The sequence below is a fragment of the Anabrus simplex genome, chromosome 2 (assembly GCF_040414725.1).
Source record: "Anabrus simplex isolate iqAnaSimp1 chromosome 2, ASM4041472v1, whole genome shotgun sequence".
Classification (NCBI taxonomy): domain Eukaryota; kingdom Metazoa; phylum Arthropoda; class Insecta; order Orthoptera; family Tettigoniidae; genus Anabrus; species Anabrus simplex.
Window position 1 is genome coordinate 1,055,539,314 of NC_090266.1, and position 18,581 is coordinate 1,055,557,894.

The 18,581-nt window shown below is 38.4% G+C and overlaps 1 protein-coding gene across 3 annotated transcripts in view; it reads right to left on the bottom strand.

Moving 5' to 3' along the window:
- The window catches only part of LOC136864685 (leucine-rich repeat flightless-interacting protein 2), a 337,500-nt gene that overhangs the window by 46,333 nt on the left and 272,586 nt on the right, over positions 1-18,581 (bottom strand). For all 3 annotated transcript variants that reach the window (XM_067142000.2, XM_067141997.2, XM_067141999.2), the window contains one exon: positions 12,813-12,977. In XM_067142000.2, coding sequence (XP_066998101.1) covers positions 12,813-12,977 — 165 coding nt within the window. The remainder of the gene's footprint in view (positions 1-12,812; positions 12,978-18,581) is intronic.

An 18,581-nucleotide genomic window follows, 5' to 3' on the forward strand; every position in this document is an offset into this window, starting at 1 on the left:
ATAAAGCGTTCTTTAGAGATAATCGGCATGCATTTGTGATGGACAATTTGGAGATGACCTCTGTTGTTCACTGCAATTCTGAGACTACTTCTAGCAACTAATATTCCAGCGTGTGATGGGTGAGTACGAACTGGTACCATTTTTTCAAAGATGATAGGTTGCTTTTGCCATATTTAAACAAAACATTACCTTTAAAAAAATAACCATTCATAATATCTACTCTGGCATATCAAAAATTAATATACCATACAGCACGTTTCCATACACAGACATCATTTTGCCTTAAGGAGGAGCACGTTTGGTAGCACCATATTCTAATATAAAACATTATACTTATTTACTTCTTGAGCGCGACTAGTTATGTGATATTTAAAGGAAAATAATTTCAATTTATCATCACATATTTTAGTTTTTCAGTACATAAAAAATAAATATTTTTCACATTTTTAGCACATAAAAATCCGCTCCCTAGTGATAACACTGCTTTTAATCGCTACATTCCTACTGACGTTTTTGTAATTATCTATGTTGACTTCAGTTAGAAAGCCACAAAGACAGTCTTTCCGAGAATCCTGTAGAGAAGCACGGGTACATCAGCTAGTGTATACTGATGTACAATTCTCATTTTAACCAAACTGTACATAAATGCCACTTATTGATTTTAATAATGTACCGTTAATCTCATAGTCCCTCAGTACGGCGAACATCTTTTCCCCTCGGGTCCCTGTCATATGCTTTGTCTAGATCTACGAAACGTAACTGTCTATTCCTCTCGCAGCATTTTTCAATTACGTGGCACATACTGAAAATCTGATCCTGACAGCCCCTCTGTGGTCTGAAACCACACTGGTTTTCATCCAAGTTGCTCTCAAGTAAACTAATCAATGAGATACTTCGACAGTTGCTGCAATCCTCCCTGTTCTCTTGTTTATACTGTTGATAGGTGCAATTAATGCTTTTATCCAATCAGAAGGTATCTTACTGTTACGTGCTCCCGATCTCAACCTTTCTCTTACCTTGGGCATACTTCATCGCTCCGGTCCTGTAGACATTATACTGCTCTGCTTTCGTTCCATCTGCTTGCTAGTCTCCCTCACTATTGCTTGGGCATTCGCCCCTCCTTGTGTCACTTCGTGACGTCATCTGTCTCCAGTGCTTTCTAGGCCTGCCTTCCCTGACCTATATAACTCGCCGCTTCCCTTCCACCGGCGATCAGGTGTGCTTCGCGTATTTGTAATAAGCAGTGGGAGCTTGTGCTTTCCGCACGGCTGGTCCGTGTTCGTTTTAACCTGACTTCTATCTTCTTCTTCAGACTGGGTGAGCAGACTTATTATTATTATTATGCTTTCATATTTGCCCTTTTCTTTCCTTGATAGGCTCTGCCACTATTTTGGACTCTGAACTTTAGTCCCTTCAGGACTCAACAAAAATTATGGTGCACTAAATCTCGCTTCTCTGACCTATTATCGGAGTGTCAAGGAAAAGGAGTTGTGGATTGCCAACCTCATAAGTGACCTGGAACTTCTTTCGTGTGGTGTAGTGAACGTCATTTTCCATCATTTTGAACTGGGACTTTGCAGCCTGATCCCTACCTATTTTACCATTCCCTTTCTTTTGCTTCCTTATTTTTCTTTTACTGGTGTTTTCCCTCGTCCTTTCCTCCCTCCTTTCTTTCCATGTTACTTTATGAAGATTTTAAAAGCTAATCAATGGTAAAATCGTGGTCTGCGAATCAGATAGTGTACCTTCTCTTTACTTGTGAAACACTATCTTCTTTCCTATTTGAAGCAAAGCGTGTTTATTTGGGGGAATAAGATATTGTTTTACTTGGTCTCTTACTAGCTTAGGGAATGTTCCATTCTACTTGTGTAAAAATTGATTACGCTTCCTCAAAACTTCTTTGTAGTTGGACTTTGAATGACTTCAATTCACGTAAAATTCTTCTGATCTAGTCATTTTGTACCTTAACAAAGAAAATATTAATGATAACTTATGTTTGATCGTCTGTTGTTCCCATTTTTCTTGTACCTGTGTATACCAAAGATTATCTATTTTACTCACTCTTGTATAATATATGTTATCTCTTTTTTGGTGCTACTATAATACAATCTGTTACTTGAAACCTGTTGTTTCGGGTGTTATCATTCTTGTATCCCTTCCCATTTATTCTAAGTGTACCTACTACGGAATTCCTCTTGGGAAAAGGCCCAAAATATTATTTCATACATTACTCCGCTGACGTCTTGCGATATTACATTTATTGTTTGTGGTTGCTTGATCATGATATTCGGACGGCGTAGTTACCTCATACCTCACGCTTCCCTGAACTCTGCTTGGAATCTTAGGAATCATTACTATTATTATTACTCTAATTACCAAGCAAACGTAACATTACTAACACTTCATGCTAATCATATTACTCTATGAAGCAATTTCATCCCTGCCATCCCACTATATTTCACCATTTCAGGTCTAATTTCATCTACATCTGCTGGTTTACGACAATGGAGTTTAATTATCATCCTTTCCACTTCATCAAGTGTAATTTCACCATCATTACCCTCCTCCGCATGAGCTTGGTTGTTTGTGACATCACCAGGAAGATTTCCTTTTACGTTGAGAAGATTTTCAAAATATTCCTTCCACCTGTCTAGTGATTTTAGGGGTTGTAGTAAGGATGTAAAAGAGAGAGCATATAAGTCTCTGGTAAGAACCCAACTAGAGTATGGTTCTTGTGTATGGGAACCTCATCAGAATTACTTGATTTGAGAACAGCAAAAAATCCAAATAAAATCAGCTCGATTTGTTCTGGGGGATTTCCAACAAAAGAGTAGTGTTACAAAAATGTTACGAAGTTTGGGCTGGGAACACTTGGGAGAAAGGAGACAAGGTGCTCGACTAAGTGGTATGTTACAAGTGACTATTCTCATTTTTGTTCCGTATTGAAGATGATGTATAACACAAATATTACAACAATATTTATTAAACCACCTATTCAATACATTCCACTATTATTTGGTTAAAATTTTACATAATATTAAAAAGTCTAAAGGTACATATTTCACCCTCTTAATGGGCATCATCAGCCTAACTCAATCTTCAAGTTATTGGTTGTGGAACCTATCCAATCTTATAAAATGTACAATAAAAATGTTGAACAATGATCTCTTATATACAGCCGATAAATCAGAACGTCATAGAAAAATGTATGGGACTTCTTATTGGAGATGTTGTTAATGATAAAATGTTGAGGTGTCAAAGCTAGTTGATGCCACTGCTATGATATAATGGTAATCAACTGGTTCTAAAAGACGGTCAAGTGGGTGTAATTATTCCTGTTGAAGTACTTAATTGAGGAAGTGATCGTGTTTTTTCTGAAACAAAAATGTTAAGGAGGACTAATGAGACGGGTGTTGTACATGAGATTTCCCGTAAGTCAATACATGCCTAAGGCGGTACTTACTCGTATAGAGCGTGTTAAGTACGTCAGACTGTTCCAGCAGCGCTAGCTTGACTGACCTTTCTACTTCTAGTGTTATATCAATGTGGCAAAGGCGGTGAAGGACATGGGGGGGGGCAGGTCTTTGCGCACATGTGTTGCTGTTAGAAGGGAGCTACTGGGAGTAGTATGGGCGGGCCTAGTGTTTGACGAGGTGGTGGGAGTTTTGGAACAAGAAATTCTAAATCTCTGCGGAATTTTGTTACGTTTCAAATTTACAATACATAATAACTTGGGAGTTAGTTCAAATAAAGGATTTTTTACCTCAGTGGCATCGTTAAGATTGTGATCTTTGTTATACGCCTGGTCTAAAAAGATATATAAACTTTCTAGTTCATTCATAAGTTTTCCTTTGCCTATACATTTTTTCATGTTTGTGGGTTACTGTAGTAACGTCCTAGTTCGTGAACCATGGGCAACGGCTGAGTGGCCTAGTAAGTGGTCCTGAGAGTCGGGATATCAGTTGCTATGGAATGGGAGTGGGCATCTCGGACATATTCTGAGTCCTGGCCCTCCTTGTGCTCAGGCGGCTAGGACTATACAATCCACCGGTGGTCTATAACCCATTAGAGTAGAGATCCTCATTTGAACTATGTGCAAGTAGGGTAGCATCCTGCTTCATGAATTTACCGAGCTCAGAACATTTTAAGCAAGCCTCGGACGTATGGGAGTAACGGAGTCCCACTCCCATTTGACAGGCAAGGGACTCCTCGGAAACAACTTGGCGAACAAAATGGAATTCGATGGAGAGCTATCAATATTAACCTTTCAAGTGCTCAGTTACCAGTTGACTGTTTGGTACCTCAGTGCTGAGTTTTTTCATTCGTATGTGAAATTTTTTTGTAGAAGCCTCAATTTTTAACTTATCAATGGGATGATTAGCTTAAAATGTTTATAAATGTTGGTTGTTTATAAATCTAAATACAAATGAAAAATCCTACACTTATGTTCAATATTATTTTGAGAGAAAACAAAATTACACTTATGTCCCCATGCATGCATTATCTTTATACAAAGTAATGAGCCCAAAATAATATTTCCTAAAATTTGCAGGCAACTAATACATGTAACTTCTTAGATGTATGCAAGTTGATATTTTATAATACTTTCCAAACCTGGAATGTGGTGATAGTTAAATGTTTTCTACTGGTTGTTTGTGATGCCGATTTGTTCAACTATCTGCCCCAACTCCACTGCAACAAAAGTTCCTAAAAAATCGATGATTTTTGAGTTGTGATCAAACACTACTTGGCCCTCAGGGCCTGTCACAGTTACCTGAAATTCTGGTGAAGAAAAGTAATCAAACTGCCATGAAATTAGCGATAAAATAGCTTTTTTTACACACCGTGTTTTTCTTCTTTTATTTAGAAGGAGGCTCTGTTTCCCTCTCACATACAATATTTTCGGCACTTTCTCTATCACTCTCACTTTCAAAATCGCTTAACAATTCCTTAAAATGATTATCTCCATCATCACTTTCCGCTGTGGTTAATAACTGAAAGATTCTGTGATCCGAAATAACATCACTACAAGAGCAAATAAATTGTTGTTCCGCCATGTTTGTTTACATCACAGATGAACTCCACAGACGTCTACAAAAAGCTCTGTAAGTTACTTCCCGAAGCTATAATCTCTGATCAGTTAGTTCTACATAATGCCCAACAGATGGCAGAACATGTCAGAGATCAAATTCGCACTCAAAAGTGAACCGGGAAACTCAAAAAAATTAAAATTCTCGCGCACCGTCTATAGACGGGCGTAGCACTGGTGGACCGGCCGCATCAGCCCGTCTATAGGCGGGCGTAGCACTCATCGGGTTAATGGGACGTATGGAAGAAAGATAGTAGAACTGGCTGAGTCAGCAAAGAGAAGGCATCTGGATACGCTAGGAGTAAATGATATTCGGGTAAGAGCAGATAGCGAGGAAGAGATAGGAGATTATAAAGTGTACTTGACGGGTGTTAGAAAGGGAAGGGCAGAGTCTGGGGTAGGGCTCCGTATCAGAAATACCATTGCACGCAGCAAAGTTTCTGTTAGGCACGTAAATGACCGAATAATATGGGTAGATTTGTCAGTTTGAGGAATTAGGACTAGAATTGTGTCCGTGTATTCACCATGTGAGGGTGCAGATGGGGATGAAGTTGACAAGTTTTATGAAGCATTGAGTGATATCGTGGTCAGGGTCAACAGCAAGGATAGGACAGTGCTAATGGGCGATCTCAATGCGAGAGTTGGGAATAGAACTGAAGGATACGAAAGGGTGATTGGTAAATGTGGGGAAGATATGGAAGCTAATGGGAATGGAAAGCGTTTGCTAGACTTCTGTGCTAGTATGGGTTTAGCTGTTACAAATACATTCTTCAAGCATAAGGCTATTCACCGCTACACATGGGAGGCTAGGGATACCAGATCCATAACAGACTATATCTTAACAGATTTGGAATTCAAGAAATCTGTTAGGAATGTACGAGTTTTCCAGGGATTTTTTGATGACACAGACTACTATTTGATCTGTAGTGAACTAAGTATCTCTAGGCCTAGGGTAGAGAAAGTGAAATCTGTCTGCAAACAAATAAGGGTAGAAAATCTCCAGGACAAGGAAATTAGAAGTACATTGATATGATTAGTGAGAAGTTTCAAACAGTGGACAGTAACCTGGTTCAGGATATAGAAAGTGAATGGGTGGCATACAGGGATGCTGTAGTCGAAACAGCAAGGGAATGCCTAGGAACAACTGTGTGTAAAGATGGGAAAAGGCGAACATCGTGGTGGAATGATGAAGTGAGAGCAGCTTGTAAACGTAAAAAGAAGGCTTATCAGAAATGGCTCCAAACAAGGACCGAGGCAGACAGGGATTTGTACGTAGATGAAAGAAACAGAGCGAAACAAATAGTTGTTGAATCCAAAAAGAAGTCATGGGAAGATTTTGGTAACATCCTGGAAAGGCTAGGTCAAGCAGCACGGAAACCTTTCTGGACAGTAATAAAGAATCTTAGGAAGGGAGGGAAAAAGGAAATGAACATTTTTTTGAGTAATTCAGGTGAACTCATAATAGATCCCAGGGAATCACTGGAGAGGTGGAGGGAATATTTTGAAAATCTTCTCATTGTAAAAGGAAATCATCCTGGTGGTGTTGTGAACAGCCAAGCTCATGGGGAGGAGGAAAATAATGTTGGTGAAATTATGCTTGAGGAAGTGGAAAGGATGGTAAATAAACTCCATTGTCATAAGGCAGCAGGAATAGATGAAATTAGACCTGAAATGGTGAAGTATAGTGGGAGGGCAGGGATGAAATGGCTTCATAGATTAGTAAAATTAGCATGGAGTGTTGGTAAGGTGCCTTCAGATTGGACAAAAGCAGTAATTGCACCTATGTATAAGCAAGGGAACAGGAAGGATTGCAACAACTATCGAGGTATCTCATTGATTAGTATACCAGGCAAAGTATTCGCTGGCATCTTGGAAGGGAGGGTGCGATCAGTTGTTGAGAGGAAGCTGGATGAAAACCCGTGTGGTTTCAGACCACAGAGAGGCTGTCAGGATCAGATTTTCAGTATGCGCCAGGTAATTGAAAAATGCTACGAGAGGAATAGGCAGTTGTGTTTATGTTTCGTAGATCTAGAGAAAGCATATGACAGGGTACCGAGGGAAAAGATGTTCGCTACACTGGCGGAATATGGAATTAAAGGTAGATTATTAAAATCAATCAAAGGCATTTATGTTGACAATTGGGCTTCAGTGAGAATTGATGGTAGAATGAGTTCTTGGTTCAGGGTACTTACAGGGGTTAGACAAGGCTGTAATCTTTCACCTTCGCTGTTCGTAGTTTACATGGATCATCTGCTGAAAGGTATAAAATGGCAGGGAGGGATTCAGTTAGGAGGAAATGTAGTAGGCAGTCTGGCCTATCGTGACGACTTGGTCTTAATGGCAAGATTGTGCCGAAAACCTGCAGTCTAATATCTTGGAACTTGAAAACAGGTGTAATGAGTATGGTATGAAAATTAGCCTCTAGAAGACTAAAGTGATGTCAGTAGGTAAGAAATTCAACAAAATTGAATGTCAGATGGGTGATACAAAGCTAGAACAGGTCGATAATTTCAAGTATTTAGGTTGTGTGTTCTCCCAGGATGGTAATATAGTAAGTGAGATTGAATCAAGGTGTCGTAAAGCTAATGCAGTGAGCTCGCAGTTGCGATCAACAGTGTTCTGTAAGAAGGAAGTCAGCTCCCAGACGAAACTATCTTTACATTGGTCTGTTTTCTGACCAACTTTGCTTTACGGGAGTGAAAGCTGGGTGGACTCAGGATATCTTATTCATAAGTTAGAAGTAACAGACATAAAAGTAGCAAGAATGATTGCTGGTACAAACAGGTGGGAACAATGGCAGGAGGGTACTCGGAATGAAGAGATAAAGGCTAATTTAGGAATGAACTCGATGGATGAAGCTGTATGCATCAACCGGCTTCGGTGGTAGAGTCATGTGAGGCGAATGGAGGAGGATAGGTTACCTAGGAGAATAATGGACTCTGCTATGGAGGGTAAGAGAAGTAGAGGTAGACCAAGACGACGATGGTTAGACTCGGTTTCTAATGATTTAAAGATAAGAGGTATAGAACTAAATGAGGACACAACACTAGTTGCAAATCAAGGATTGTGGTGACGTTTAGTAAAGTCACAGAGGCTTGCAGACTGAACGCTGAAAGGCATAACAGTCTACAATGATAATGTAAGTATGTATACATTTTATAATAGTGAAATCCTTCTTAATAGATGTAAACTGGTCTCCCAATTCTCTCATGTGTGAGGTAATCGCTCAGTACTTGTTATGTTTGAAGGCATTGTAATGTTCCATATGTCTCGTATAGAAGCTCCGTCCAGTTTGACCAACACATGAAAATACACTGAGTGCAAGTTAGGCTGTAAATACTAGATCTCGAATAACGGCTACTTTTATAATTGACCTTATTATGATTAAAAACTATACTTTGATTTGTATTCACTGTTCTGAAGGCAATATTAGTATTACGTTTCCTTAGAGTGTTTCGATATCTGATGGATAGCTGGGTTATTGTAAGTAAACATTGCAAAAGTAGTTTTTTTTTGTTGCTTTATTCAGAATGAGATTCGTGGACAATTTATATTTAACTTTATTAATTAACCGGTTAATCATTTCAACTTTGAACCCATTAAAGTTAGCCAAGTTCCTTATATAGTTTTTGAATTTTTCGTGTGCTCTATTGAATCCATAGAAATGTTGGCTAAGATGCCGGAGAAAGGGTCACCCATGACTAAGCCACTTTGCTGGTAAATCTTTCCATTCCTTAAGTTTTCTAGATATAACGATCACTTTCAAATTTCGAATCTTTAGGAAACCCACACAATCCCCTATAACCATAAATAATTCCTCTTTACATCCTAATTCCCAAAAATATGCCGGGCTGAGTGGCTCAGACGGTTGAGGTGCTGGCCTTCTGACCCCAACTTGGCAGGTTCGATCCTGGCTCAGTCCGGTGGTATTTGAAGGTGCTCAAATACGACAGCCTCGTGTCGGTAGATTTACTGGTACGTAAAAGAACTACTGCGGGACTAAATTCTGGCACCTCGGCATCTCCAAAAATTGTAAAAGTAGTTAGTGGGACGTAAAGCAAATAACATTATTATTATTATTATTATTAATTTCCAAAAACAGGTGGCATTCTACAGTTTAATACACAGAGCTTTGAAAATCCCACCCTCCCCCCCACAACTTAAAAACTGAATTAAACTATACAAGGAACTTGGCTAAATTCAATGGGTTCAAAGTTGAAATGATTAAACGGTTAATTAATAAAGTTAAATATACGTTTGTCAACAAATCTCATTCCGGAGAAACCTTACAAAAAAAAGTTTTGCCACATTTACTTACAATAACCCAGCCATTCATCAGGTTGCGAACACCCTAAGGAAACATAATATTAATATTGTGTTCAGAACAGTGAATACAAATCAAGTATATTTTTTAATCATAATAAGGTCAATTATAAAAATAGCCATTATTCAAGATCTGGTATTTACAGACTAACTTGCGCTCAGTGAGGATTTTCATATGTTGGTCAAACTGAACGGAGCTTTTATACGAGATGTATAGAACATTACAATGCCTTCAGACATAAGTACTCAGCGATGAGATTACACATGAGAGAAACGGGACACCAGTTTACATCTATTGAGAAGGATCTCACTATTATAAAATGTATAGACAACGGAAAACTTGTCCTAAGGACTTAAACTGTAAATCAGGGCTAGAGTGCGTTACCCTCTCGAATTCCCCTTCAATTTATCTTGAGGCAACTTTGTAACAGTTGTTCTCCTGTAAATCATAAATTAACTTGTCCTTTTAGTCACCTCAGTAGTGTGGGATTAGCCCCTGCATCGTCGGGCTGCAAGCCCCAGTAGGGTTTTAACCTTTATTTCTAGGAGCGCAAGTGTATGCCTCCATACATTTTTGAGTTTGGGTCAGTAACTTAACCTGTTCTTTTTCACGAAGGCCCAGTAGATTGGGTACTAGATACCCCTGTGTCAACTAAAATTCCTATGGTATTGTAAATTGCATTTTTTGTCTAGAGAGGCCAGGAATTGTAATGTATTGTGCAAATATAATAGTTAACGGTTGCCTTGAGTAGGCAGGAAGAGTTCGGGAGCGCGGTCTCCCTGGTAGAATTGTAGAGTATGTAAGCTCTTTTGTGGTTATGTGATATGATTTCTGTGTACAATTGTGTGGGGCCTTTGGAAGGCCGTATTTGTAACCGCAGGAGCAAAGTGCTCTTGAAAATTGAGTTTTGGGAGATATTCCTCCTTATCTATCTAACTGAACGCAACATTAATGACGTTGGAAACTTGTAAATTAGGAGCTTGATGCTCAAAATTTGTACATTACCTATCCTTGGGTTTTCTATTTTTTGTATCAAAATTGCTATGTACCTGAAACCTTGTTCTTTCACCAAGTGAAGAGTTTTGTTGAAATTTAAGATCTGAAAAGATATATAACCTTTATTTCAAAGTTTTAAATTTATCTTTGGCTATTGTAGATAGACCCATTCCCACCAGCACCTTCTTTCACCTGTGTGATCCACGAAAACCTGGTAACAAAAACTATTAAAGAATATGTATTTAAACTCCTATTAAATAACACAGTTAGTATGGCAACTATTTTTAACATGATGCGGTATGTGTCACCAAGTACTTCCCTATGCTTTCCATTGCAATGAGTCACCAAGTACAGTACTTCTCCATGCTTTCCATTATAATGTTTTGGTACTGATCCGACAAAATTCTGTTGTAGGCTGAGAAGGACTGTTCAACATCGCAGGAAGTCACCGGCGCATGCTTCAAAAGATAAAACTAGCTGGGTGAAATATCTTCTTGGGGCTTCTTGTTCGCCATGAATGACCATGCAAATTTTTTTTAAAAATCTGCTTTACGTCGTCCCGGCCCAGATAGGTCTTATGGCAATTATTGGATAGGAAATGGCTAGGAGTGGGAAGGAAGTCATGCCTGGTGTGAAAATGGGAAACCATGGAAAACCATCCTCAGGGCTGCCAACAGTGGCGTTGGAACCCACTTTCTCCAGAAAGGAAGCTCACAGCTGTGCGCTCCCTAACCGCACAGCCAACTCGCTCAGCGATTGTTTTAGTGGCTCCAACATATAGGCCACAGCATCTGAATACAAAACCAGTACTTAACCTATTTGTACGCCTTCAGATCAGAAAACTTCCAAGCCGTCGTTAACAAATCATGCAATTTTTGCAGGGTTGGTTTGTTCCAGGATTCTTGAACAAATCGGATGTGTTCAGATTCCTGCTTTCAAGGCCCGTAATTGTAGACATGATAATAAGCTTTTGGGCTTTGCCATGTCAGAAAAAAAAAAAGGTGAAATTTTTTAGGTTTTGCAGAGAACATTGCTCTGCGCCTTCAGAGGACCATCATGTGTGAGGTACACAAAGTATTTTTCTAGGAAATCTTAAGGCACAAGAAAAAGCAAAGAATGTGGTAAACAAGACAGTGGGTGTGACTTGGAGGGCTTCTGGATCCGGTTTCCCAACAATAAGGTTGGCAATATAGTATCCCAAGGTGTCTGTCATTTCATTCTCTGCAATCCAGAAAGAGGAGTTCTAAATATCACTTGGAATAGATACCAGTATATCCTGGTAATACTTATCCAGATAGTTCTTTCGAACCATGGAATCGTCTGGAATTTGCCGATTACAATACTTTCCAAGAAATGACCGATAATATAGCACCTACAGTTTGTTCCACGGAATGTTTGGAGCTACCATTGCCCGGCACATATCTTTAAAAACGTCATTTTTTGTACCCGACTTTCCCATTTGAGTTAAGAGTACCTGCTTAGAAGACACACAATGTTTATTGTTTCTGTGCAATGCACTACATAAATGTTGGTCAAGTTGTGACTTCATGGAACAACATCCTACAGGTTTGTTACACACTTGGCATATTACCGCTTTCCCGTCCACTGTACAACATTCCTACGTACTCTACCACGATCTTAGTTTTGAAGCAAAACTAGAAGTAATTAGAAGAATTTTCAACAAGCCCACATCATGTAAGTTACCAGACTAAACAAAACACCACTAATATACACTGATCAACCATCACAACTCAACTGATCAATTGAGGTATGAAGATACAATGTGGGTAGTTTGTGTGCCATTTTCACCCTATTGTCTCATCTGCCACATTCTTTGCTTTCCCTTGTGCTTTAAGATTTTATAGAAAAATACTTCTGTTTCTCACACATAACTGTACTTATAGTTACTTAACACCCTACCAGAGTCTCTCGCTAATAGCCTGCTTTCAATGTGTAACAAGGTGAAATGACCAATCCAGTGCACCTAGCCATCCCAGATTCTGAGAAAGAGTTAGTGCTATTATATGTAGTTTAAGCACTGGGATCTGGTGTATTTCACAAAGGCATAGAAATCCCTATTTTAAAGGAACCATTCTCTTAGGTCACATATTCTATACAAGATGAAATCCACCACTTATTTTACTATAATCTGAAAACTAAACAAACTGACAATTTAAAAAAATGTTATCTAGATATGTAAAAATTGTTTCATTCTTCACATAATATGTAAAAATATGTAGTATTTTTAACATAGGTATAACTATATTAGAACCACAATTCACCAATTTTTTTCATTTTCAATTTTCTATAAGTAAAGGAATGGACATATTTAATTACAGAAGAATCTAGGCTCTAGAGATAATGGTATAAGCACAAAAGACAGAAATAAATCTTCCAACTCACTCTGAACATCAACCAAGTCAGTGTCTGGTCCATTAAGGCTAATTCCTGGCACTCTCTGACGATCAGATTTGTGCCGACTTCGTTCTTCCTCCAGTTCTAACTTTAGATGGCGAACTTGGTCTAATAACTCATTACGCTCCTCTGCAAATCGACGCAGCCGTACATCTATAAAAACAAACACAGTATGGAATTATTTTTTTTGTTAGTGGCTTTACGTCGCACGGACACAGATAGGTCTTATGGTGACGATGGGACAGGAAGAAGCTAGGAGTGGGAAGGAAGCGGCCTTGGCCTTAATTAAGGTACAGCCCCAGCATTTGCCTGGTGTGAAAATGAGAAACCATGGAAAACCATCTTCAGGGCTGCCGACAGTGGGATTCGAACCCACTATCTCCCGAATACTGGACACTGGCTGCAATTAAGCGACTGCAGCTATCGAGCTCGGTAGTATGGAATGAATAAGCTGAAAACTGAAGAGTCAACTTCGTTTTTCCTGTGAACTTCAACCTTCTAGTAATAAATATATTTATAAAGGTTTAACAAAACTCAAACCTATAAGATCCAAGATGCAAAAAAAAAAAAAAAAAAAAAAAAAAACACAGAACTTCATCAGGACAGGAAAAACAAAGAAGTGAGCAACTTTACAGTTCATAAAGTAAGTTCAATGGGATGAATATCTTATAATTTAACACACTACATACAAGGCAAATTCAAATTTTGAAGCATTACTTTAGTCGAAAAGAAAATATATCAATTTACTTGATCACTTAAAAATTCACAATACCGTACTTGTATTTGTACCATCTAACACTCCTTTAATTTACAAAACAAAATTTTTCTGCGATCTGTATACAGTATGCTTTACTGAAATTACTCTTAAAAGCTATCATATCAATTCTCCGTGTACCACCTTTAGCAGCCAGGCCTTGTTCTTCCTCGAGGACAACAAACTGTATCTCTCTCAATTATTCTGTAATAACTGCAAAGAGTTTCTCCATGGAGATGGAAGCAGAGGACAAGAGGATAGTTTCAATCTGCTTGAGGCATCACATACAGTGCTATTATCCTGACTCCTGCCCAGCACAGATTGAATTGCTGTAATATTACATACCGTAGTTGGGCCCTCTTTCACTCTGAGCTTGACAGATAATCGTGATGCCAAATCCACTTGTTTGCAGGTGTTAACCCTTTATATACAAAGACTGCTCTTCCCTTATGCTGTAAAATGCACTACAGGTCAAATGCCCTATCTTTCAGTATCATATTTACCTGTGCTCAGTGCCTCTTTTTTTTTTTTTTGGGGGTAAGAAAGAAGGTAGCAGTATTTACCCAAACTACTTCTTAACCTGAATCTCATACTTAGTTCTTATCTCTAGATGTACCGTTGTCTTGTCTTCCAAAAGGTACTGATTATACTACTGCCCAACTTCGAAGAAATTTTCACTTTCATCTGTTTTTGAAGACCTAAATTTGTAAAATCTTGGCATGCTTTACAATGTAACATTTTATTTTTGGCATAAAGCCACTCGTTTCTCTGGAAGAAGTCATTTTTCTGAGTTTAACTCCAACAATTAGGCTCATCATGTCAACTGTTTCCCCTCTTGAACTGCAGCAAATCTTGCTATGCAATGTTGCAATGTTTTCTTCACATTTACTTGATTCACTGTTCACAGGTTCAGAAGATACTTGAAAAGAATCATCACTAGTGCAAAATAATTGAATCGTTCGTTGTTGAAAGGCACTAAGTCCACATTTTTGACAAATTCCTTTTACAGTGATTTTGTGTTCTAAGAAGCAAGATGCATGATTTGGTGTTGAAAGGAACCATTTCCTGGCAGCGCTTGTGCCATTACCACAACCGTCAGGTTAGTTATTCCATGTTGAAAGGAACTTAGTCCTGCAGTTAGTGCGTTTCAACATGGAATGTCTACCAGCGCCAACCAGCTTATGCAGAGAGCGCTGCTGTGTCTTGGATGTCAAGATTGGCGCGCTTGTTTAATTTGTTTACATAGATGTTGAGTGTTGTCACTGACAATATATCCTTCGTGGTTGATGTGCTCTGCATATTATTACTCTTCTTCTTGCTGTGTTCTTAAAGATATTTTCATCATGGACAATGAAGTTATGGCAGGAAAGAAACGTAAACGCAACGAAGAAAATTATGCCAGGAATAAAGTAAAGCGAACAAGTGTAAAGGGTACTGCATATACAAGCTATGCAGGAAAGGCAGTTCCTCAGAAAAGTATTAGATAGTATCTGTTCAACCATTCCACTTCCATAAAAGGGATTCGAACAATTATTGATACTGAAGTTATGATTACTTAATGGATGTCGGACAAAGAATTTATCTAGGTAACTTGTTTTAGGTGCAAGCGTCATTGCTTCAATACATTGCAAGAAGAAGAGAGGCTGCAGATATTTAGTGCTTTTTATGATTATGAAACCCAAAAATGAACAGGATATCCACTTACAGAGACTGATTGAACGGCGAAGACCTAGGGCTGTTAATCAAGACTGAGAACGATCAAAAGTGGAACTTGAATCAGCATATACATATTTTGTTCTTAGAAGTCAGGAGCGTCTGCAGGTCTGTAGGAATGCATTCATTAGTTTACACGGAGTAACACAGAAGCGTGTATTCAGGATTGCTAAGCTGTTGGCGAAAGGCGAGAAAGCCCAGTGGACAAGAGGGGATTCAATAAGAAGACGCGTGCTGTATCACGTGAAATCTGCACTGAAATTCGGGACGACATTCTCAAGTTTCCAGTCAAAACTTCTCATTATAGGGGTAACGAAGTAAACTATTTGGATGCAAGGCTGAACCTTTAAAAAAATGCATGATTTATTTTGTGAGGAACATCCTAATCTTGAAGTAAAATATACATTTTATGTTGATTATTTCAATAAGAACTTTGGCTACAGATTCGGTAGACCCCAAATAGATGTGTGCAGTATCTGTGAAGAACTTCTAGTCACAATGAAGTCTCCGCACTTATCACAAAATGTTAAATTAGCAGCAGCAAGCGAGCTAAATAATAACAAGCGCAGAAGTCACAAATTTTATTCTTCTATGAAATCATGCTCAGAATCCTGCCAGTCTGATGATACAACCTGTGTTGCCTTTGACTACATGCAAAATTTACCTGTACCTCATATACCTGTTTAGGAAATATTCTACCTAAGGCAGCTATGGGTACATCTATTTACAATAGACAACCTCCAAGACAATAGTTCCAAAGTATACATGTATCATGATGGGCAGGCCAGAAAGGGGCTAATGAAGTGTGCACATTCATATTGGACTATCTCACCAACGAGATTAAACCAGGCACGAAGAAACTTCACTTGTACTCGGATGCGTGTCCAGGCCTAAATAGGAATCATTCATTTATTTGTTTCTGCATGGGCTTGGTTGAAGATAAACAATTCGAGGAAATTATTCACCGCTTTCCTATTAGAGGTCATTTCTTCCTGCCTTGCGATAGGGATTTTGGTGTTTTCAAGAAACAAATTAAGTGCTGCGACAGAATCTACACTCCAAAAGAATACTGTACAATCACTGCTAACGCAAAAAAGGATGTTACAATAAGAATGGTCGAAGGAGCTGACATCATTAATGTGGATGCGTGGTGGCCTAAGCATTATAGGAAAACAACTGTAAGTGATGAATCAACAGGGAAGGACGTTCCTAGAAGTGCGAAGGTGGTGTTTGCTCCTGCATCGTTTACCGAGTTCCAGTATTCTGCAGATCATCCTGGCAGAGTGATTGCTCGTCCCTTCATTGGGAGTATAGCCCATCACACATTCCATTTGTCTCAGCCTGGGCCAAGAAATGGTCCTCTTATGAATCAGTTGATGAAGGCCTATGAGAAAGGACGAGCACCAATCAAATCAACGAAAAAGGATGATCTCAAGAAGGTTCATCGTTATGTAACTACTTCTGAGGCGAGTAAAGCATTCTTTGATGAATTACCGTACTAGAATGGCCGTGTCAGTGAAGAAGGTTTACCTGTCTTTTCTAACAGTATTACTTGATTTCTAATATGCTTTTGTTCCTCGATATCTGTAACTACAGTGCAGCTGTTTTATTAATAATGGGTTTATTTAAACATACCGCATAACAAAATAATAAACAATTCCGCGTGTTGTTCGAAGAAAATAACAGTTATAAGTTACCTTTTATTTTCATGCTTGCATATACTGTACATATATTCATTTAGAAATAAAGGAAATAAACCAAGAACGTAAATGTTATTGCTCGTTTACAGATTCTGTTCATTCCATGTTGAAAGGAACCAAGTCCAGTTATGTATTGTGTCTGTAAAAGTGTTAGTAGCATACGGAACAATACAATTTTTACTTTATTATAACGGCGCCTGTGTGCGCTTTACATTGCACAAACAATTATGTCTCATATTACAATACAAGAGCGGAAAAATAGTTTTTTGTGTTTATCTTAAAACTTTAAAAATTGGACATAGTGCCCTTCAACAACAAGCTATTCAACTGTTATTTTATTAATTTCACTTCTCTAACCTGTGAACCACGTGCAACCCTTGCTCCAATGAAATAACTATGAACTCGCTTACTTCAGCAGCACAAAACAAGTGTTTATGCTTTTCAAATAATTATTACTTAAAAACAATGATAGCAGTTAAATTTAAACATTTTGTGTTTAACCCCACATTAACAATGACAGCTATTTACTAGTCATTTGCTGCTACATTAACAGCAACTGGTGCAATACAGATACCGTTAGATTGTCTTTGATAAGAACAGTTCGTATGCAGAAGGGTGAAAAAGCCAGCCCTCTATTGTATTGTATTGTATTGTATTGTATTCCAGTAGCCAAAAATGTTAAAGGGTAAGAAACAGCAAGATGAAGATTATCTCTTTCTTTATGCTGTATTTAACTTTGAAATGATGACACAAAATGGTTAATAGGGGAAGAATGATAATTTTAGAACGGCAGTTTACAGGAACTTCAATGATGTGCTTGTACGCATTATACCTACAGAAAGGCAACAAAAGTGGAAAAACAAGCTTGATTTTAAGCCATAAGCCAACAGTTCATAAGAAATGGGATAGGAATATTCATATAATAACCAATTAATTTCTTTGTTCCTGATGCTCATGCTCAATAACATCAGCCTTGTGTCGGTATATTTACTGGCACGTGAAGGAACTCCTGCGGGACAAAATTCTGGCAACTCGGCATCTCCAAAAACTGTCGAAAAGTAGTTAGTGAGACGTAAGAAACAACACTATTAAAGGTGCCGGTGTTGCATACCGCCACACGAAAAGCACTGCTTGTGTCCATGAAGTTGCTTCTCATGACAATTTACTTCATCAGGTGCTATTTTCAGTTTACTCTGACATGTGTCAATTTCCTTGTAAATATTCCCTGTGTCACAAATATATCAGAGTGTTCTGAGGTATTTAGACAATTCACTTGTTGTAATATAGCTTCCCACTGCATTTTAAATAGTCCTAGGCCCTTCTATATTATGAGAGTATAGACCATTGCATCGGGTGGATCTGTAGGAAGATGTAATATTTCTTTAAGCACTCCCTGAGTTTATCTGCATCCTTGATGAAACTAGAAATTTGCCATAAGACCTATCTGTGTTGGTGCGACGTAAAGCAACTAGCAAAAAAAAAAAAAGGAAACTAGAAATCGTGTTAAAATGCGTTGCCTGGAATGTATGTGTTTACAAAACTTTTCATCCATGCTGCCTTGGTGATGAAGCTAACAGTTCTAATTTTATC